At 52.0% G+C, this 16,342-nt stretch overlaps 3 protein-coding genes across 4 annotated transcripts; 2 read left to right on the top strand and 1 right to left on the bottom strand.

Moving 5' to 3' along the window:
* Positions 1-27: 27 nt before the first annotated feature.
* LOC9630346 (heterogeneous nuclear ribonucleoprotein 1) lies at positions 28-2,274 on the top strand. The gene is made up of 6 exons (XM_002989958.2): positions 28-535; positions 695-744; positions 819-982; positions 1,043-1,145; positions 1,208-1,377; positions 1,582-2,274. The coding sequence occupies exons 1-6, from the start codon at positions 321-323 to the stop codon at positions 2,074-2,076; spliced, it is 1,197 nt and encodes a 398-aa protein (XP_002990004.2). The 5' UTR covers positions 28-320; the 3' UTR covers positions 2,077-2,274.
* A 1,649-nt stretch (positions 2,275-3,923) lies between these two features.
* On the top strand, positions 3,924-10,835 carry LOC9629859 (protein TIME FOR COFFEE). 2 transcript variants are annotated; one of them, XM_024663702.1, is made up of 16 exons: positions 3,924-4,781; positions 5,032-5,291; positions 5,357-5,408; positions 5,473-5,609; positions 5,692-5,733; positions 5,799-6,030; positions 6,094-6,415; positions 6,469-6,520; positions 6,576-6,650; positions 6,699-6,945; positions 7,000-7,093; positions 7,146-7,245; positions 7,304-7,630; positions 7,685-7,951; positions 8,002-10,003; positions 10,050-10,835. In XM_024663702.1, the coding sequence occupies exons 1-16, from the start codon at positions 4,685-4,687 to the stop codon at positions 10,589-10,591; spliced, it is 4,848 nt and encodes a 1,615-aa protein (XP_024519470.1). In that variant the 5' UTR covers positions 3,924-4,684; the 3' UTR covers positions 10,592-10,835. The 2 variants fall into 2 exon arrangements, with proteins under 2 accessions (XP_024519470.1, XP_024519469.1); XM_024663701.1 differs by having other exon boundaries at positions 6,079-6,415.
* Positions 10,836-10,858: 23 nt separating this feature from the next.
* On the bottom strand, positions 10,859-15,223 carry LOC9629858 (ATPase family AAA domain-containing protein At1g05910). Its single transcript, XM_002989887.2, has 10 exons — positions 14,876-15,223; positions 14,712-14,816; positions 12,810-14,639; positions 12,563-12,751; positions 12,371-12,510; positions 12,066-12,311; positions 11,826-12,012; positions 11,697-11,771; positions 11,390-11,630; positions 10,859-11,327 (listed from the first exon to the last, which is right to left on the bottom strand). Exons 1-10 carry the CDS (start codon positions 15,215-15,217, stop codon positions 10,900-10,902), a joined length of 3,783 nt encoding a protein of 1,260 aa, XP_002989933.1. The 5' UTR covers positions 15,218-15,223; the 3' UTR covers positions 10,859-10,899.
* Between the last annotated feature and the right edge of the window lie 1,119 nt (positions 15,224-16,342).

Below are 16,342 nucleotides of genomic sequence, written 5' to 3'. Positions count from 1 at the left end.
TTAGTGCCAGCATGTCATAAGGGTAAAATGCCTGGCGAGAAGTGAGGGATCCGAAGAATAGGGCGACGCATTTTCTTGCCTTCTTTGCGTGGGCGCGAGCAAGCATCCGCCAAGCGCGCGCGGGCCTCTTGGATCTTCGCTCCCCGGGCCGGCATTTTGCTTGGATTTGTAGGAGGAGGAGGGACGAGGGGATTGAGTAGTGCGTCGAGGTCAGATCAGTTGGAACAGGAATCCAGATCGTAGCGAGTGGAAATTTCACGCACATTTTAGGCAAGAATTTCCCGGTTCCTCGTCTCTTGCCTCGCTCTCCTCCTCTCTCCATGGCCGGCTCTGATTCGGAGCAGCCTGTTCACGACGATCTGGATGGCCCCGATTCGCCACTGGATCAGGGCGACGATCTCGCGTCGTTTCAGGACGGGGATTCCAGGGATTCCAGGCACCATCACCATAGGGATTTGCTCAACGAAGATGCTCAGGTAGACACCCATGGAGATGATTCAGCCAACGGACACACAGAGAGAACGTCCAGTGCAGGGTTAGTTGTTGGTCCAGCCTTCCTTCGCTCTAGATTTTCCTTTGGTTCATGGTTCTTCTAGTTTGATCTTAGTTCTTCCTCTAGCGAGTGTCTTGTATATAGCGTAGGAGTGGTCTTGAGACATAGCTAACTTAATAACCGTCCCATTTCCTATGATAGAGGAAACGGGAAGATTTTCATCGGCGGGCTATCATGGGATACAACCACAGGTTTGTTGACGTTTTCTTCTTTTTTATCACATGTTGGTTTCCGGATTTATGGTTGAGAGCTGCGTTGGTTGCAGAGAAGCTCGAAAGTCACTTCAAAAAGTATGGGGAGATCACGGATGCAGTGATCATGAGGGACCGGAGTAGTGGGAATCCCCGCGGCTTCGGATTCGTAACGTTTGCGGATTCGGATGTTTGCGATCGAGTGTTGCGAGACAAGCATGTTTTGGACGGCAGGACTGTAAGTTCTTTGTATACCGCGAGCTTCTTTTTTCCAATCTGCGTGGTTTTTACTTCCCAGGTTGAATGCAAGAGATCTATACCTCGCGAAAGCATGCTTGTCGTCAAGGGTCCAAAGACAAAGAAGATCTTTGTAGGAGGGATTCCACCCTCCATCACAGAAGGTCGGTACCATCTTCAAGACGCGACATTCAGTTCTCACATTGCCTGCTTCTGCTCTTTCCAGAGGAATTCAAGGCTTACTTCTCCAGCTTTGGCAATGTGATCGAGCACCAAATCATGCAGGATCACAACACCGGGAGATCTCGCGGCTTTGGATTCATAGTATTCGACAGCGAGCAAACTGTCGAAGACGTGCTCTCACACGGAAGGATGCACGAGCTTGGAGGCAAACAGGTAACCCAGGCATTAAATTTCTCACTTGCCAGTTTTTTTAGATGGAACGATCCAAGCACAGCAGCAGCAGGGAGGCATATCATCCCCCCTCTCTCTTTTAAAACTCCCACGGGAGATATTCCTGCGCCTCGTCGATGCTCGATGTTCCTCAAAATTCTTTGTTTTATGGTCTAACATCATTGTTTTTACGCTTTGTTCTCGCAGGTGGAAATTAAGAAAGCAGAGCCAAAGAAGGCAATGCAGGACAGTGGTGGTGGTGGCGGCTATGGCCCAATCAATCGTGGTGGTGGGTACGGAAGCTCCGGTGGTGGTGGCCACTATGGGTACGGCGACTACGCCCTGGGCGGCAGCTACGGCACCTCCTACCGGACCGGCAGCGGTGGCTATGGAAGCCGAGGAGCGGGCTTGTACTACGGTGGCTACAGTGGGAGTTACGGTGGAAGTTACGGTGGTATTGGCGTGGGATCCTACGGCGGGGGATCGATGGGCGGGGGATACATGGGATCCTACGGCGTTGGTGGATATGGAGGTGCTTATGATGACGGGTACGCTGGCATGGGATACAGCGGCTACGGTGGCTACGGGAGTGGTTATGCCTCTGGTAACTACGGTGGTAGCAGCGGTGGTTATGGTCACAGTAACAGCAGGAGCCATGCTAGCAGCAGCACGGGCCGGTACCACCCTTATAGCCGGTATTGAGGGATGGGTAAATAGCTCAACGCTCTTATATACACCAGGCACTAATCTTATCTTTGTACATTATGTTTCCCTTAAGACTCCAACACCACCTTTTGAAGCGATCAAGGGAATCAGAGACCATATCACATTGTTTGGTTATAAAAAAGAGTAAAGGTTTTTAAGCACTAAAGGATGACGGGATTCTTTTTCTCCCTGGTCTTGAACACCTTGCCAGACAGCAAAAGGAGAAAAAATATACTCACCAGTGCAATTGGCGTAGAGACAGCCAAATCAGCCGCAACGATTTCGACGCAATGTAGCACGCAGGGATGTCGATTACATACGCAGCCCCGGTTCCGGACCTAGCTGGAGACCCAGAGATCTTTTCCGAGGTCCGGACGCATGGACAATGAGGCCCGGGCTTGTGACCTCATCTACACGCGGAGCGAGACATCTGGGCCATCCAAGCCCCGGATCCGACGGCTGCCAGGCCCTGCATCTGGTTACTAATCGGGTTCGTGGCCACTTTTGACGGACGTAGCGTGGAAATATTAAAACCGCCGATCTGAGAAGTGGCTGGCTGACATGGACACATCTGCGCCGTCCACGGGGGCGGCATCAGACGGCAGCAAATTGGGCAGGGAGTCACCGTTAGATTTTAAGTGAAAAGGAAAATGTGGTGGGTCCCAGGTGAGCCACGCTTTCTCCCACTCCGAGTTCGGATCTCATGGACGACCCATCCATCCACAAGCATCCCCCAGATTCTCTTAAGATTCCTTCACTCTCTCTCTATCTCCACCGGAAAAGTGCAAGAGCTGGCACCGTATCGATCTTGATCTCAAGCATTGTTCTTTTCCTCATGGTAATTCATGTATTCATATGCTATAGCTTTTATAGGTATATCCGCTTGCCTTGTGGAAATTGACTTGAGTTCCCTCAGGCCTTCCATTGATCTCATTCACGCCAAGGCTCGTGGCCCACCATATCACGGATGACACAATGTCGTACGCCTCGAGATGAAGGAATTTAGCAAGTACGGATGGGGGGAGTTCTCCCTATAAGCTTCAAAAATACGAAAGACATTGACGGCACACCTCTTGAGTCGAACAAGATACAGTTACTTTTATGAATTGGCCGATTGAGCGGTTTCGATTGCTGCCAAGTGGACGGCCCAAGGCGCGCGCCCTCGCACGTGGCTTCTAAACCCGTGCTTAGTTTTTAACTACCAGGGGTGGAGGCTCGGCGCCGGACCTAGCGGCCGATGTGGATCTTACGTGGCGGAAGGCGGACGGTGGATGCTACTTTTATCTACCGGAATTTTGAAACAGTTCTATTGACCGGTTTTTACAAAATAAAAAGAGCGCATGGGATGTGGCCACCTGTCGTTTCCTCGCGAGGATTCTTTTTTTTTCCCTTCACTTTAACCCCGGGGCCTGGCATGGATGGATGGGGCATTTTGTCAATATTGTCTGCTACATGGATTTGTTTTTTAAATTTCAGCTGGTAGCTACTGCAATTAGGTAGAAATCTTGTTTTGTTGGGCAAGCACTCATTGTCAAAAAAATTTCTTCCTTGCATATCAATTCCCTATTTGTACACGTGGCCTTTGCTCCTTGGGCATTTACAGAGTAACACCAAAAACCTTGCGCCTTATTACTCCAACATCAGGTAAAAGCGTGATCTTTGGAGGCCCGAGGGACATTTACCCAGCATAACCGTACGCGTTTATCCGTACAAGGGAGGTTCTCCTTTTAGGTGTGGGTAGAGCCGAACCTTGTTACCGGAGCTGGTCACGAGGCTGTTCCGAACCGGGTCACGTCCAGCACCGCCAGACCTGGCATGGCAGACCAGTGTGTGTGTGTGTGTGTGGGGGGTCTTTCTCTCCTCCGCTCTTTGTTTGCCTTGGGCTGCGCTTGGTTTTGTGTTGTGTAGCCCACTCATCTCTCATTTCTCTTCTCCCTCCGCCTTCTCTCCCCATTCATTCATTCTCCTCCTAGGTTAGGAATCTCTTGATCAAGAGCGTCCTGGGGAAGCATCAATCTCTGGCAGGCATCGGCGCGCTAGGGTTTGATCTGTGAATCTCGGCGCATCAGCAGCAGCGCCAGCGAGCGATTCGAGATTTGTAGCGGGGAGGAGCGAGCGGCAGAGTGCTCGCTGCTAAGGCCCCGAATTGGCGAGGCTTGGATCCGGCGGCAGCAGCGGCGGCACGCCTCCATCGGAAGCTTCTTGTTGATATTCTCTCCAGTTTCTTGCTTCTTGTCGCCGCATGGTGTGGAATTCTTTTCTTTCGGGGCCAGCCAGGGGATTCTCTGCCGCGATGAGGAGCATTGGCAGGGGCTAATTCAGTTTCTTGACGGATTTCCTCCACCGGGCCTCGAAAGCATTCGTCGGCCTCGAAATTTTCAGGGAGGAAAAAGATTGGAAGCGAATTCATGGGGAGATTGTGACGGCAAATCGGCATGGCTTCCATGTCCAGAGGGCGTCCTGGCAGCGGTGAAGGAATTCCAGAAAAGGGAGAGAGTTCGCCGATGCATCTCTTCTTGCGGTGTTCTTGGCCACCGGTTCTTCAGTTTTGACGGGGGCTAGTTTTTTTTCTTCTTCTTTTTCGTCCTCCTTAGATTCAAGCGCTATGATGGACAGAGCAAGAGAAGGGCGAAGAACAGGCAGTAGTGGCCCAGTTTCTGCCCCTCGGCGGCCTCGCACGACTGGCTTCAAAGACTCTCCAGGTCAGGAAAGCCATTCCTGGCAATGGGCAATTTTGGCTGCAAATCCTTTGTGTGTTCTTGCCATTCTTCTTCTCTCGTTTGCTTTCTTGCCTCTTTGGCACTGACTCGATGCCTTGAATTTGTTTAGAGAGATCGTGCAGCATTTAGCGTGCTTCTCTGTTCGATGGCCTCCATCGATAGATCTGTGGCTTGCTTGCGCGATGCGGTACAATTTGGGTTCCATCTAACTGGGAAATCGATCTTCTCGCAGTTCATGACGACGACGAAATGATAGACGAGGTCCACAATTCCAGGCTGCGCGAGAGGATCAAGAAGGACAGCCTAGTGTCGGTCGTCTCCTCTGGAGCAACGCTGCGGAACAAGCGAAAGCGGCAAGAGGCGCCGGCGCCCAGCGCGGTGGATGAGGCGGAGGAGAGCTCGGATGACACGGATGGAGCGACCGAAGAGGACGATGATCCCCCTCCTCCAACTATTCCTCGGTGGCCTGGGAAGCCAAGGCCGAGCTCCAAGGTGTGGAGAGAAGTGGACGCTCTGCCGCTCTTTTGCTTTGCTCACGACGGATCCTTTTTTGGCAGGAAGAGGGCATTGGATTAGATCTTCCAGCGGTTCCTCGTAAAGCTCGCTCTGGTAGGAGCTTTGATCCGTTTGCTGGGCAGTGGCTGATGATCTTCTCTTGTTTTGCTCTGCACAGCAATCGTGAAGCGACACCACGAGTCTCCACAGCTGCCAAATGCCACATCCCATCACTCTTCCTCTCCCACGGCAACTCCTAACATTCCTTCTTCTACGTATACGAGTGGCGGAGCTGGGAAGCCCGGCCGTCGAATGGTATGGTCGAAATTTTACTCTCCCGTGAAGATCTACTTTCTGGGCTGTCAGGGGGTCTAACGCTGTCAGACGTGTTGTGCAGAAACCAAATGGGTCAAAACCACGGCCAGCAAAAGCACCGAAGGTAAGAAATGGCTCCTCTAGCGGCTTGGCTTCTGGATTGATTCCCAGTCATCTTTGTTTCTACAGTCCTCGCCTGCTCCAATATCCGAGCAGGAGGTCGAAGTTGCCGAGGCTCTATTCGATTTGGCTAGAATGGTGCCTAATTTCCAAAAGAGCGAGAACAAGATGGATTCTCGGGCGGAAGCGAAGTTGGATAAAGTTTCCGCTTCTCCTGCTAAAGCCGCGTCCTCCCCCGCTCAGCCTGGAACTCCTTTATCCCCTCCCTCTCTCAATAATGTAACATCACACCCTGCTGAAGGTACGTCGTTATTTTCTCGTGTGCAAAAATCTGAGGACTTAAGTACAGCATGCTCTGTTTCAGCACCTCGAAGAAAACGGCCTCGCATAAGGCCACGATCGGATGAAGGAGGCTCGGCACCTGGAGGGCGCGTGGGGGTTGTTTCACTGGGCAGGGAACATGAGCAAGGAGCTCGGAACGAGAGGAAAACCGATAACTTTTCCAAGTTAACCGGCACTTCTGCTCCAAGTCTTGCAGGGACCCCGGTATCGGCGTCGGCTCAAGCTGCTGAGCCTTGTGATACTGAATTGAAGAAGGCTGACATCGCACCTGAGGTGAAGACGAGCTTGGCCGAGCGAAAGAGTGCCGAAACAGTAACGAACGCTAATGCGGATCTGAATAAGCGGTATGTGTTTTCTCACGCTATTGTTTTTTTAATCTGCTTATGTTATTCTGCAGGAAGTTTTCATCTGGCGAAAACAGGCCGGCGAAATTTGAAATTGATCTTATGGTAAGAATTACTTTGTTGTGTTGTTTCCTACATTCTAACACAGCATTTTCTTAAGGCCCCTCCATCGACATCTTTGCAAAATGATAGGCAAAATGATATGGAGAGTTCTGATACGGATCGCAAGGAAAATGTAAGTGGGAACAGGCGAAACTGCTCGCTGACCTTGTTTAAAATGCAGATGGACGTTCAAGCTGGCGGCACGGCTGAACTATACTGGCTAGAAGAGCGAGAGAGGTTGAAGGAAAAAGATAAAGAGGAGCAGCGGGATCAGAAATTAGATGAAAGCGATACGAGGAAGGAGGCTGAACCGCAAGTAAAAGATGAGAGGGAATTTTTAGACCTCAATAAGCAAGGAATGGTGGGTATCAGATCCATGAAAGGCCTCAAGGTCGATGCAAAGAACTCACAGAAGGCGGATCGATCAGGTAGGCTCGTAATTCTTCTCTTCAATCTACGTTTGTGATCTTTTTACTTCTCAGTTTCCGCGGCTGTAGTGTCTGCTGCATCATCATTCCTAAATGCGACTACTGGTACTAGCCACACCGCGCCTGCTCGGGCGAATTGGCCTGCAGGGTATGTTTTTTCAGAAACTCTAAATTCTCATCTCTTGCTGAGTTATTTGCAGTTACTATGCCCCTCCTCCCTCGGCTGTTGCGGCTGCAGCTGCTCAAGCAGCAGCACTTACCGGTACTTCTACCGAAGAAAACAATGCTTCGCATCCACAGGTACGATAGAACCACCATTTTGAAGCGTTTTGATTTCAAATGTGCTGTCTTTAATCAGATAATGCCATATCTAAGCGGTCGTCATACGTGGAAACGTTGCGCTATTCACGTTTTTATCGCCCGGTTTATTGATCTTCAACAGCAAGTGGCTCGGCACTCCTTAATGGCAGCAACCTTAAGCTATGGAGGAAAGCCGTACAATCTCAACATTCCTGCTGATGCTGTCTTCGCAAATGGCGGTATTCTTCCTTCAGCTAGTGGAATGGGCTCTAGCGTTTCTTCTGGGCTTGCACTCGAGAGAAATACGCAACAATCCAAGGCAGGACCATATATGGACACGCTTTATAGAAAGCATCCTGCGCAACAACAGCAGCAACATGTTCAAGTATGTGCCATTTGATTTAGTAACATCCTAATAAGCATTTTCGTATATGCACAGAGTCCAGCCTTTGGATTTCCTGTTAGTCAGGGTCTGCCAACTAATGCATCAGGATCCGCGGGGTCATCAGGTTTGATGCCAGGTAGCAATGGCAACGGATCAGGAAGCTCGAGTGTTTCCGGAACTGGAAGCAGCAGTATGGCATCAATGGCTGCGCAAGCTCAGTTTTTTCAGGCAGTAATGCAGCATAATCCTTTCCCCTTCCCGTTTCCGACGTCTCATTTCGGCTCCCATAACTTCAACGGAGCACAAAGTCTCACCCAACAGGTCCATTATCTCTTTCGTTGGTTTTGCGACTGATATTCTTTTATGTGCAGGCAGCTCAATTTGTGAACAATCCATTCTATGCCTCTGTGCAACAGCAGCAGGGCCAGTCTCAAAAACCGCAACAGGGTGGCCGTGTTTTCTCCGCTCTGGGGGGTTCTCAACAGCAGCAACTTTCATCGTCAGCGTATAGTTCGAGCCTGGCAGGAGCTTTACCGGGTGAAAAAGATTGCAGGGAAGCTGGCGACAACAAAATGCTGCAACGCCTTATGTTCTCCCAGCAAACGTCAAGTAATGGAACTGCGACGCCTCCGGTTGTGGTCGGACCAGATGGATGCCAGGACTTCTCCTCGTTGGGCGGTAAACACGTAGGAAAGCTGCAGCCGGGCTCAGTTCAACAACATCCGGGAGTTCCATCGCAGGCGGGACAACATGCAAATGCGTCCTTGCATATGAGTTTGAAAGGAATGGAGTCGCAGGCGTCGCAAGTTCATGGATCTTCGGCTGCCTCCCGGGGGTCAGTTGGACCAGGCCCACTCGGACTTGCTTCGGTTGCTGCTGTAATGGCCCCGCAAGGCCATACAGTACTTCAAGGTATGGCAGATCAAGGAAGGATGCATCCACATGGTCAGACGCAGACTCATTTGCACGCAATGCAGGCCGGGCAGCCTCGTTCTCTGAGGGTCGATGAACTATATGAAGGGAACAATCAGACCAGCGTTGACGAGAGAAAGCTTGCGGCTAAACGGTCGGCACCAATCTCCAGAGTGGACCTTGAAGCGCTACCCATGCAAGCTTCTCCGACGAGTGGCTGCTCTTCATCTCGAATGGCAAATGCCGCAATGAATCTCCTGCCGGCGGGGTCGGTGTCATCACGTCTTCATCAAACCCAGTCTGGTGCTGCTCCTTTGCAACAACAGCCCGTCAACCAGAACATGAAACAAGCGGCGGCTGCTGCTGCAAGAGCAAAAGCTCCGCCAGCTACTTCGGGGTCACCGGTAGCGTCCTTCAATGATCGATCTTCGTTGAATAGGAACTCCGGCAATGGAATGCCGTTTCCAGCCCAGGGTGGAATGGCTGCCATGCAAGCGACCTCGAAACAAAACCAGGTGGTGTCGCAGCATCCACAGCTGAAGCTTTCGCAGAGGCCGTCGGTAGCAGCCGTACCTGGTGCGTCGGTAATAGCTGCTGCCATGTCGAAGAACCAAGTACAACCTGCTCGAAGTCCACAAAGCTCTTCACCCTCGCAGAGGCTTCCGCCTGGAAGTCCAGCTCCAGGATCGCCATCGGTAGCATCGAAGCAGCAGCAGCAGCAGCAGCAGCATCAGCAGCAGCAACAGCAACAGCAGCAACAAGGCTCTGTCAACCAGAAGAACGCCAGCAAAGCTACGTATCCTCCACACAAGCCAGCTGCAGTGTTACCTGGGAAGCGGTCACCTAATGGTCCAGCGATGCCTAATGCAGCGCCACAAAATCAACCATCATCGAAAGGCATGCAGCAGCAGCAACAACAACAACAATTGCCGCAGCAACCTTTGCAGTCGTCACCTCAGCATTCTCCTCACGTGAGCCAGCTGCAGCAGCACGCGAACCAGAAGCACCAGCTACGTCAAAACCAGATGTTCCTCCATCAGCAGTACTTGCAACAGCAGCAGCAGCAAGGACTTGCGCAGCAGCAGCAACAGCTTCCTCAGGCACCGCAGTTCCAGCTACAGGGCGCGGGCTCTCCATCCACAAACGGGCTGTCGCTGGGATCGCAAAGCCTGTCCCTGGGATCAGGCAGCAACGGGACCCCTGTCAAAAACGGTGGTGGCGTTATGGACAACAACGGTTTCGGCCAAGCCCCCATGTCCAAGCCTGCCGCTTCCCCAGGCTCTAGAGCGTCGTCCGTGCCTTCCATGCCGGGCACTCCGCAGCGTGTAAACGGCACTGTGGTGCCTGTGTTGCAGCACCAGGCCGGCTCTCCAAGTGCGAGCCACCAGCAGCAGCTGCAGGCGGCCGCTTTCTATCCGGGAGGAGGACCCGCCTCGCTGAAGACGCCGGATTCAAAGAATGGTACGCGAGATCCCAGTGGTGCGCATTGCTGATTCGTCTTTTACAGATGCCAATCCATTAGCGGAGAGGTCGCCAGCGATCCCGTCCACGTCATCGATGCCGTCCCCACACAAAGCATCCGTATCCAGCTTTTCGAGCCAGGCACCTGGGAGGCAGCAGCAGCAGCATCCGCCTGGAACCCCTGGAGGAGGTGGTGGCGGTGGTGGTGGCAAAGGGAGCTATGTGGAGGGCGGAATGGTGGCAGCAATGCGGGCAACACCAGCAGCGTCGTGTACAGCAGCCGGAGTCGATAACGGCGGTGCCGCGTCGTCGCAAGCTCAAGCTCTGGCGGCGTCGAATCCAGTGGCGGCGGCGGTGGCAGCAGCCAACTTTGTAAATTCGAGCGGAATGATCCAGCAGCAGGGAGGAGGAGGTGGAGGTGGCGGTGGAGGAGGGAACGGTGGTGCAGTGTTGGCGTCGTCAATGCCTTTGGTGGCCGCGTCGCCAATGGCAGTAGCGTCCACAGCAGCAGCGGCGGCGGCGGTGGCCTCGAGCGGAGGAGCGCCGGGTCTGCTCGGCCAATCTTCGGCAAGCGCCCTGAGGCCATAAAAACAGAGAAAGGGCGGGATGGAGGAAGTTCTACTAGTTCTTCTGGTTCTTCGTTTGATAGCTGGCTGGTATACTCGAAACCACCCGGCGGCGAGCGAGCGAGCGAGCGGGAAGAGAGCTCTCGAGCGAACAAAGAGAGAGAAAAGGAAGGCGCGAAGAAGAGAAAAAAGAGCTCCCAGGTAAAAAGAGCAAACCTTTTTGTGATAAATGTCTTCGCTTCTCTCAATCCATGTACATTATCAAACCCCCGGAAAAAGGTCCACGATATTCAATGAATATACCTGGAATATGCTGGTATATGGTTTTCATTACGAGTGTGTATGATCTCTAAAAGTGGCTACAAGTGGCGGCGATGCGGCGGCGGCGGCGGTGGCGGTGGCGGCGGTGGCGATTTCCTCCTCCACAAACACCTGTAATGATTGGAGGATGGCACTTCTCGTGAGGTGGCCGCGTCGCTGTTGCCGGATCCTTCCGCAGAGCCTGGCGTAAAGCATCTCGAGCTCCGACACGGTGAATGCCTCGCTGTGGAGTAAAAGCTTGGCCTTCACTGCCTTGATCTTGTCCTCGCCCACCCCGTACTGCCACTGTCCCTCTCCCTCTCCCTGTTGCTCGTCGTCTTGCTCGCCATCTTTGCGATCGCCACCGTCCATTGGTGATGGTGTTGGCTTCTCTTCGTTTTCCTCCTCCTCGTCCGCCTCCTCGGTATGGTTTGATGGTAACGCTTCTTCCTCTCCTCCTGCCAAACACAATCCAAGCTTGGATCAATCTTTACGAAGAGAGAAACGAGATTTTTTTTACCGCCTGGTCCAGCTTCGTCACCGTTCCCGTTGGCCGGGAGGTTCAAATCCGGTTGGATGCCTCGTAGCCTCGCGCTCGATCGCTGAGGCTCCGGTGGCGTTGCCGGATTGTTGTCAGGTCGCTTGGAAGCTTCGTCTGGCGGCGCCGCGGCCGCCGCCGCGCTACCGCTTTGGCTTTGGCTGGCTATTCTATCGCAATACGCCACCAGCTCCGGGTCCATCTGGGACAGCATGCCTTGGACCTGTGAAAAATAGCAGGGATAAGAATCGAGACGAATAGAAAATTGCAAATGGAGGAGATTACGTACCGCATCACGCAAAGCACACGCCCGGCTAACAATCCGAGCAGCGGTGTGATTGCTGTAGTCCTCGCCGTGATATTTCTGTTGCACACAACGTTAGCTCGCAAGCAAGGAGGAAAGAACGAGTGGAATTACTTTCGCACTGGCTGGTATCAGCTCCACGTCTTGCATGAAGGCGCCGCGCGTCCTGTAGTGGCCTTTATCTACGCGGAGGAGCAGCGTAGCCACGTCCATCGGCGTCTTTACGATCGTATGGTAGTCTGGCACTTCCTCGGCTTCCACGGGGAAGTGGAATATGTTGAAACGCTTCTCATATAAAAGCCTGTAAAACCATGGACAGGGCTTTAGAAAAAAGAGAAAATAATGGCAGAGTACCTGTTACAGACGTCTCTCAAGCACATCCTCAAGCGACGAATGGCATGCTCCTCAGCCTCGGCTTGCGCTTTTAGCTCAGCCTCGCTTGGACCTTTGTCGACCTTGGGAACCTTCGGTAACACAGGTAACTCGGCATTCTTCTTAGGTTTTGTGGTTTCTTCTTCGCTGGAGAGTGTAAAGAGGCTTTTTATTACTTGCGTAAAAAACGCATCCCTTTCATCGCGGGTTGGAACTTGTACTTCGTAGCTACACCACACATCAATCAGCAATTAAAAAACTGGCTGCATATATGCGACTAAGCTTACATGTGACGACCAAACACGGAACAGGCTTCGTCGTCTAGTTCGCTCTTTCGAGCTGAGGATGTTCCAAGTAACAATAACGGGAGATTGGAAGGTAAATCGGCCAAAAGCATCAACAACACCGTGCGTAGCTGTTCTTGCGCCTACAAAAGAATAAACACTTGTATGCAACTAAAGAAAATGATCACCACTTACCGTTTCCCACCACGAATCGAAATGAGGTAAATATAGGATTGACGGAGTATTTCTTCTCGCTTCCCCGAAGATGTGAACTAGTGCCTCCTCGGGGGTTTTGGCACTCGGATCGGATAAGAGGGAAGGAAGTCCAAGAGAATGTACAGGAAATCTCTCCAGCTTGTGTAGCAATGCAGGTCCTAAGTGGTCCTGTATGTAAAAGCCTTTGTAAGTAAAGATCGCAACGAACACACTGAAGCATACTTACAAGTCCCGAGCTATCAGTGCCACACAGCAGATACCTTGGCTTGTATACCGTAGGAAATATCATGCCAGTGTGCGTGCCAAATAGCCTGGTTAGATTCTCCGAGCTCTCATCGCCATCTGGATTGCTTAGCAGCGGGAAAATGTCTGACAATGCAGCTACGACCGTCTGAAGCTGCCCGTTTAAACAAGGCACGAGCATTGGAGGGAGGGGCCTCGAATGTACTAATGTTCCCCTGTGCGCTGCAGGCGTGATGGCAGACATGGCTTCGTAGAAGTGAGACTTTTGGACACGGATGGAATCTGCGTCGATGACAAATTGCTCATCACTGGTATAAACCTGTGGATAACGCTGCCGAAATGCCCGAATAGCTGCTTCAGTACACAAAGCCTTCAAGTCCGCACCGCAGTATCCCACGCAGGCAGCAGCCAACTCGTCCCGAAGCTCTGTAGAAGGTCGTCTGTGCCAACTTTTCGTATGAATATCCAAAATCTCTGCTCGAGCACCGGAGTCCGGTAGAGGGAAAACGAACTCACGGTCGAAGCGTCCTGGACGTCTGAGTGCTCCGTCTATGGCATCTATCCGGTTTGTCGCGCCGATAACCACCACCTGACCCCGAGAATCAAGCCCGTCCATCAGAGCTAAAAGGGTCGAGACGATAGAGTTGTGTATTTGCTCGCTCTTGCTGGACCGCACGGGGGCCAAGCCGTCAATCTCGTCGAAAAATATAATCGAAGGCTGACACCTTTGAGCCTCTTCGAAGAGCATCCGTAGTTGCCGTTCAGCTTCCCCGACCCATTTGCTCAGCACGTCTGCACCCTTGCGCATGTAAAAGTTCACCTTTTGGCCAGCCCGTGCCGCAGCACTAGCCAATGCCCTGGCGACCAGCGTCTTGCCTGTACCTGGAGGCCCACAGAGGAGCACACCTCTGGGAGGAGTGATGTGATAGCTCTCGAAGAACTTTGGGTAAAGCAAGGGGAAGAAAACCATCTCCTTGAGCGAATCAATGTAGTGTGAGAGGCCCCCAACCTGATCAAAACTGACGGTGTCATCAACCTGGACTGGTTGTATGTCCGCACCACCTTTAGAGCTAGCTCCGGCTGTCTGTGTCCCTGTATTAGCTAATCCTAGTCCCAAGAAGTCGCCCTGGTGTCCCCACCCGCTAGCAGCTACTCCTAGACCCCAGTTCGTTGAACCGTGCATATCCAAAGTAGGAGGAAGAAATGGATGAGGTCCCCGAGCACCACCTCTGGCACCAAAAAACCCCGGACCCTGTTCCATCTCGTCCACCAGAAGCGAGTCATCAGAGTCTTCTTCCCTGCGCCGCCGTTTGAGCGGCCTCGACGCAGAGCGACCACCTTCGCGACTCCGCTTCTTTTCCGTCTCGGCGAGGAAAACCTTCTGTGGCGTCGTCACGTCTCCTTTCGGAGGAGACCTCTGGGTTTCTGTGCGAGCGCGTAGCTCGTACCTGCGTTTTCCATCTCTTTCCTCTAGTTCCTCCTCTTCCTCCTCCTCCTCTTCTTCGCCATCTTCGTCACCCCCGGCCGCCTCCACTTCTTTTTCCTGTTCTCCAGCAACGCCGTCTTCTCCTTCGTCTTCCTCTTCCCCGGACTCGAGATCGTCGTCCTCTTCTCCATCCTCTCCTTCCTCAGCGTCTTCGTCCGATGTCTCGTGGTCATCCGCCGATTCCTGCGACGACTCCACTACCCTCTGCCTCTCAAAACGCTGTGACGAATTCCGGGGCCTCAAGCCTTCTCTTCGAGGAGCCGCAATGCTGCCGCTGGATTTCTTGGTGGAATTGGCATGCTCATCCGACTTAGAACGATAACTGCGCTGTGCTACCAATCAACAATTTAAAATGAGTTGTGGATGCTACTTAAAAGAAAAACTCTCTCAATGACTCACCACAATCTCCTCTTCATCCTCCTCGTCACTGTAATCATCGTAGAGCACAGACATCCGCCGGTTCCTCGTTGAGCGTCGCAAGTGATGGCCTCCTCCGTCGATATTCTGGCGAGAAATCCCAGGATATCTCTCAGAAAAACCTCGAAAGACAAGATTTCGCTTACGCTGTGGCGCGGCTTGAGCATCTTTGCGAGGCGCTGCTTCATGGAGCCGCGATTCTTGCTGGATTTGGCCCTGGCCTTTGCCCTACGCGCCGGCATACCACTGTAGATGGAGTAGTCGGGGTAATAGTTGCGCAGCCGGGCATTCCTCACGGGGCGAGTGAGCGCCAGGGGAAGATCTGAGACAGCAGCGTCGCTGGCCACGGATTTCGAACCTAGAAAGGCGCGCTTGCGACGGCGATTGGGAGTCGCTGAATCGGAGCTGGAATGGGACGATCCGGAGCTCCTTGCGCTGATTCCTCCATCCCCCGTGGCCGCCGCCGCCTCGTTGCCTTCCATTGGCATCGACGAATAAAAACCCCTAGGATAGGTAGCCCTGGTTTAAACAAAATCTTAAAATAAGCACAAAGAATATTCTGCTACTTTATTTTCAAAGTATAAAACCTGTCTTTATTTATTTTTGAAACGTGTAATGTTTGATGTGTGGCATAACAAAATATATATATGTTATATTAACAAGAAATATTCACATTGCAGAACAAGGATTTTACCTTTTAAATTAGCTCGTTTAACTATGTTATTTTCAGACTAGTACATAAAATATATTTGTGAGTGCATGGAATATAGAAAGGGAATACAGAAATGTGCATATTAATTAGCCCAAAAACCCTAGCTTATATACAGGAGCGAGTGGTCCGGATTGAAACCAATCCGACGGCTACCAAAATCCACTACGCTAATATTAGTATACGGCATCGTAACCGTACACTTGGCCCTCACATCATCCCCTCCTCTCGGAATAATGGAAGGCTGTCAAGGTTCTCTTGTAGATGGGCCGGGATCTGGAGGAACGTCAGGAGGAGGCATTGGCGGATCTGTAGACGGTATTAACTGCTCCTGATCCCTTTGTATGAAGCGTTTTAACCACTGCACATGCACAATCTCCGGAGGATCGGCCTGCTGAACATCATGCCGAACCTTATAAACTTGCAGTCCAACTTGCCGCAACACCCGATACGGTCCTTTCCACTGCGCAAGGAGCCCCTTAGATAAACCACGTACCGTAAGATAGGGAAAACGGACTAACACCAAATCATCCACTTTGTACTCCGCAGGTGGACGATGATGGGAGTTGTAGCGCCGTTGTTGTCCCACTTGTACGCGGCCTAAGTGTTCGGCAGACTCTACTCGGACAAGTGGAAGAATGCTTGTCAAATACTAATCCCATGATCTAGCATCAGGAGCTCGTGGCAATCGCGAAGGTAAACCCAACTCTGTTGGTAATATTGGATCATGACCATATAGAAGTTTATATGGTGAAGCACCAACAGAACTCTGCACCCCTGTGACATAGGCATACCGAAGAGACGGCAAATAACCATCCCAATCCGAATGCTGAAAGTTCACATACTTCGAAATCATCCCTTTGAATGTCCGAACGAGCCGTTCCACCAGACCGTTTGATTGTGG

The sequence above is a fragment of the Selaginella moellendorffii genome, unplaced genomic scaffold (assembly GCF_000143415.4).
Source record: "Selaginella moellendorffii unplaced genomic scaffold, v1.0 SELMOscaffold_102, whole genome shotgun sequence".
In the NCBI taxonomy this organism is placed as follows: Eukaryota; Viridiplantae; Streptophyta; class Lycopodiopsida; order Selaginellales; family Selaginellaceae; genus Selaginella; species Selaginella moellendorffii.
This window is presented reverse-complemented; position numbering and strand designations above follow the sequence as displayed.